This window comes from Aphanomyces invadans (genome assembly GCF_000520115.1).
Source record: "Aphanomyces invadans strain NJM9701 unplaced genomic scaffold supercont1.17, whole genome shotgun sequence".
Taxonomy (NCBI): Eukaryota; Oomycota; class Saprolegniomycetes; order Saprolegniales; family Verrucalvaceae; genus Aphanomyces; species Aphanomyces invadans.
In genome coordinates, this window is record NW_008580162.1 from 578,477 (window position 1) to 583,868 (window position 5,392).

The 5,392-nt window shown below is 51.0% G+C and overlaps 2 protein-coding genes across 2 annotated transcripts; one reads left to right on the forward strand and one right to left on the reverse strand.

Moving 5' to 3' along the window:
• Nucleotides 1-15: 15 nt before the first annotated feature.
• H310_08403 (hypothetical protein) lies at nt 16-2,379 on the forward strand (the record flags this gene model as incomplete). The annotated part of the gene is made up of 8 exons (XM_008874120.1): nt 16-172; nt 528-660; nt 734-941; nt 996-1,188; nt 1,259-1,319; nt 1,369-1,486; nt 1,564-1,981; nt 2,045-2,379. The coding sequence occupies 8 exons, from the start codon at nt 16-18 to the stop codon at nt 2,332-2,334; spliced, it is 1,578 nt and encodes a 525-aa protein (XP_008872342.1). The 3' UTR covers nt 2,335-2,379.
• Nucleotides 2,380-2,396: 17 nt separating this feature from the next.
• Nucleotides 2,397-2,977, reverse strand: H310_08404 (hypothetical protein; the record flags this gene model as incomplete). Its single annotated transcript, XM_008874121.1, has 3 exons — nt 2,397-2,669; nt 2,735-2,812; nt 2,864-2,977. The coding sequence occupies 3 exons, from the start codon at nt 2,975-2,977 to the stop codon at nt 2,397-2,399; spliced, it is 465 nt and encodes a 154-aa protein (XP_008872343.1).
• Between the last annotated feature and the right edge of the window lie 2,415 nt (nt 2,978-5,392).

The window sequence follows — 5,392 nt, forward strand, 5'->3', positions numbered from 1 at the left end:
AAGGACGTTCCAACTATGGCCTGGCCAGCCCTCAGCCGCGATCTCAACCCAATTGAGAACGTTTGGGGCTTTTTGGCCCGTGCTGTGTACCGAAATGGTCACCAATACGACAGCGTTGAAGACTTGAAGCGACAAATTGCCATCGAGTGGGAACGTATCACGCTAGCGTACTGTACGATCGGACACTTGTTGACAGTATGTCGACACGAATGGCTCAAGTCATTTTGAAGAGAGGAGCAAAAATCGACTATTAGTCGACATGTAGGTAGTACGGCTATAATAATGCACCGAACATTTTTCAGTGTTTTCTTTGTAAATCAAAAATTTATATAGCCATGGAGCTGTGTACGTCATGATGGGAGCCATCTCGTCATATCTTTCGAACAGAATGGTTAGATTTCGAGCTTGTTGAACAGCAACTTCACACATTGAAAATTTTGGGGTGCGGCTATAATTTTTTTCCAGAGTGTAACCAACATGTGCAATGCCACATGTGTACTCGAACGGCATGGCGACCACTGGAGTAGACGACAGCGGCGCCGAGAATGCAACCGCACCACTTGCCCGTCAAGGCAAAGCACCTCTTCAGCTCCACCGCAACACCGTCTTCGCCCTCGGATTTCTTCTCACGTGCCTCACGTCAGGTGGACTGTGCTTTGGGTATGCGCACACCGGCCATCCGCTCAAATGAGGCCATGGTACAGAGAACTCATGCATACACACGGATTTGTAGGTTTGGACCGTTCTACAGTCGCCTTGTGAAGGAATTGCAGTGGCACGACCTGTGCCCGCCCAACACGACCAAAAGTTGCTCGGACCAAGAAGTCCAATTGCAGAATGTGTACTCCACCGGCATTCTCATGACCGTGCTGGGTCAAACCGTTTTTGGGACGTTCCTCGACATGATCGGACCACGATACATGACCGTGATTGCCTACTTGGTACGGTCCAGCCTGAACCATGACGACGACGAACCTTTTGTGCTGTGAGGGTAGTTTTCGATGGCTGGCAACGTATTTTTGGCAATGGGCGACTCCCGCGATGGCACGGACGGCCTCCTCGTCGCCGGGTATGCCTTGATTGGGTTTGGCGGGATGGGCATCTTGTACGCGTCTCTGCAGCTCTCGACGCTCTTTCGTGAGCCCGCCCTGTACACGAGTGTGCTTGTGGCAGCGTACAGCTTCTCCGGTACGAAGTGGTTTCGACGGTTGTATGGCCATGGTTGAACTCGTTTTGTGATGCCATCTTTGGTCGATAGGGTACATGTTTGTCCTGTTGGAGCTCGACATATCGAGGCAGACGTTCTTCCTCGCATATGCGTAAGGTCAGTCGTCAGCAGCATGGTTCTTCAAGAGGGTCGTGAGATAGGGTCTTGATTGGAGTGTCCATGATCCTGGTGTACTTAATCTTCCCCGTGCACCACGTTCTCGGCGAGAGTGTCATCGTGACGACGCCAGGCTTCCACTTCATTCCTTCGCACTTCGACGTACGGCCACGAACCACGCGACGTCGTGCTCGTCGAGCTAATCTACTGCATGGCTAACGGTGGTGACTCTGAACTAGACATCGAAACTCAAGCAGCTCTGGACGGGCTTGAAGCGTCAGCTCAAGCGGCGCGACTTTTGGGTGTATGTTGCGGTTCGGTCGATGCTGTTTTTGGTCATCATCTTTGCGGGGGGTGCCGTGCCCAGTGTCATTGCATCGCTCGTGCCAGACACCAACGAGAGCAGCAGAGACTTGAAGACCTTGTACACCAACTACCTGTACCCGCTCCTTTCGTACTCGTCGTTCTTGTTATCCCCCATCTGTGGCTACCTGATGGTCCACCGCGGGTTCCACCAGACGTTCTTCATTGCCATCGCGATATTTGCACTGCTTTGCGGCTCGTTCATGCTGCCGTCGCTTCCTGCTCAAAACTTGAGTTTTGCGCTCATGGCGGCCGCCAACGCCTTCCTCACGATTGTGCAATACGTGTACATCAGTACGTAACACTGCTCTCGTCGACGGGAAAGACAAGCTCACGACTTTTTTGCCGTCTATCCAGTGTCGTGCTTTCCCCATGAGCTGTACGGAATGCTTGCAGGCCTCTCGACGGCTCTCGTCTTTGTCTACGGACTGCTCAATTTCGATTTGACAGCGCTTGCGCAGTACTCGTTTGGCGAGAACAACAACTACGTATTCTTGATGCTTCTTGGGACGACGCTCGCCACGATCTTCCTCGTGCCATTCGTGCGACAAGATACCGACGTCCATGAATCGGACCTCCAGCTTGACCTCTTGTCCGAACAACACACTCAAGAAGTGAACCCGCCCGAGGATGTTTGTTCGGTATAAGTGACAACGAAGGATAAACTACCTACATCCAGGCGTTGACTTGAACGATCACCTGTGGTGCTTCAAAAACATTGAGCTGTTATTGCTCCACCCACTTGCTCCGAGAAGCAGTCGATGCGACAGTCGGATTCGAGACCCAAAGACTCGACGGTGACGTCGCCTTTCAACCTCGTCCCGTCGAAAAAGAATCGAAGCGTCTCGACTGGAATGCCCTTGGCATGGGCGAAGTTGTCGAAAATCTTTTGGAGGTATGCGGTGCGTTTGACCTTGAACGCCATGTCGTCTTCGTCGCATTTCACGACAACCTTGATCGTTTTCGATTTGGGAAGGTCAACCTGCACATCTTTGACGCTTGAAGCCTTTTCTTGCTTTATTACGCCAGGATGAGCTTCGGTTATACTGGCTTGAACTGCGTCCGCAGTTGCTGACGCGATGTCAGCGTGGTGGACCCGATGACGAGTCGGGATGTTGCTTGACCCTGATTTAGTGACTTGCCGTGCAAGAATTGGTTTGAATCGCCTCGTCGTACTGGCGATGGCAAGAGCAGGAAGAGCATTCGTTTGAGCATTTGGTCCTGGCGATAACCTGCGCTTTGTCGGAGTCGATTTGTGTTGAGGAGTGATGGAGTTTTCTTGTTGAGCATCTGAGCCTGTCTGCAACGTCACTTGCGATTTGGTCGAAGACACCTTCAGGTGAATCGAAGACAGGTCGTCTGTACGTAACAATACTCGCTGTGTTGCAGCGTGATTGTCATTTCTGAGGTGCAGCATTGGTTGAGCAGGTTCGTTTTGTGTAGTCACAGCATTCCCAGGTGTTGTGTGGCGGGGAGTGGACAAACTGAAATTGGACGCCAACGAATCAGTAAACTTCGAACTGATGGGGTCGTCTGGTGTGACAATGCGTGGTGTATGACGGACAGGCTGAGTTGGCGTCTCTGCTGCTTCTTCGAGGATATCTGCCGCCGTTGCGAACGTTGCCCATGGGTGACCATTGCGCGCCGCGACTCCAACGATGGTATTCGCTGCTTTTGTTGAAAATCCCAGTGGATTGGACACTGCCAATGGGCTGGGTAGACCTTCCTGCACTAGTAGCGTATTCGGGGGCATATCTTCTGTTGTCGAGCTGCCACGTGGAGTTCCGGCTTTGGCGGTGTTGTTTGGTTCAGCTGTTATCGTTGATACCTTCACAGATATGTTCGTTGTTTTGACAGGTTGGGATATGGATTCGCGACGTAAATCGGACGGCTTCTGGAGAAGCCTCACCCCTGGTGGGGACGCGAATATGGATTTCACCATGAAATTTGGCTGCGTCGGGGCAAAATTGAAGGACTTTGGTGGTGGACTTCGAACGAAAGGCTCCACCACTGTTCCCTCCACCATTCGCGCCGCCGCCGCCACCGTCGACGTGGTTGTGAAGGACGAATCCGTCACGGGGGATGCGGGCTTACGCATGGGCGTGCCTTGGACACTCATACCTTCGCTCGTAGTGATTCGTTTTGAATTGTGAAGAAGATCAAATATTGCGCGCGAAATTCAATTACTGGACAATTTGCTTCATTTGACATTTGTATGCGAAGTTATTAAAAAATGCAGAACCGAATTCGCACACTGTGCATGATCGACTCCATCAGATATCATGACGCGCTCAACGCCGTGAGCTGCAATGGATGGGAACACATCCTGGGACAAGTGTAGGGAGTTCTTTACACCGATCCTGGTGTCACGTTGTCCTCCACGAGACTGTTGTCGCAGATTGACACCACTGAAGCTCTGCACTTGTGGAAGTGATGCATCTCTCCCGAAAGGCGGCATGGAAGCAAGGTCATGCGTTTTTGCGAGCGATGCGATCCATTCGCATACTTGCGTGCGTGTGCTGATTTCTAGTGATCTCCTGCCTCTTCATCCTGTGGATAATTGTTGTCTAATGCCTCGATTCTCGTTGTCGCTGGGGACTCCTTGTCACGATAGCATCACGGTCCAGGAACTCGTCACTTGTTGAGTGACCGCTACCCTCCGTGACGAGACCTCGACATGCGGTTCATGCTCTGACTGTCAATGCAAAGGTACACCAACGACATTGGCACAATTCTCATGCCATTCATAGGTGACAGACATGCTGTTCTTCCTGCGGTATCACCTGTGCAAGGTCTTGTCCATCACGGGCCCTGGGATGACGTTTCTTGCAGGCTCAACGCGTCGTCAATCCTCTCGACGGGCGTATACTCGGCCTAACTGCCCAACAAACACAACGCCGCTCTCTCGTTGTACGTTGTCGTGTACTGCAAGCTCACCACCTACGCCTCTTGCTGCCCCATCCTGGACAAGCACATGACAACCTGACGTCTCAATGGGAGATCAAGTCGCTGCACAAACGAACTGTGTCATGAATCGTTGGTGATGGTACGTACTGATGGCACAAGGACTGTCGGGGTCCTTCGTGTTCGTTTTGATCGAGCTGCTGGTCAATTCTGTCGCTGAGCTGAGCAGCGCGTTGAGTGCCGACCGACTTCTTCGTCAACCTGCGAGGTATTGCGGTCAGTGATAACGTGCGATACTTCCTCTGTTTTGCAATACTGCCACCATTTCGACTTCAAGTGACCCCAAAAATTTATTTCTAGTCCAAATTCGTTACTGAAAACTGTAAAAAGTAGAGAATACTACGTAGTAGAAAACTGGAGGTGACATCCATTGGCAGCGAAGCGCCAAAACGAGATTTTGGAGTTCAAAATCGACAAGTCATAACCACCACCGAATATATTTAAATAAATGATGGTAAAAACAAAAAAAAACTGGGGGACGAGTGTCCACTTTTAAATTTCCCGCCATGAGTACGGCCCGACGCACGCAACGGGAGTTGTGCGAAGAAGCCAAGCGTGAAGTAGTACTACTCTGGTCCACAAAAAGAGTCACATACTTCTTCTGATTGGCGGCATTTTTCTAATACATCGAGATGAGGCTATCTAATTGGCTTACAAGAAAGCGCATGATCTCAGCTTTGATTGGCTGTGTTTTAAGCTTTCCAGATCGATTTTGTTGCCAAGTTATGGAGGCGGGAAATC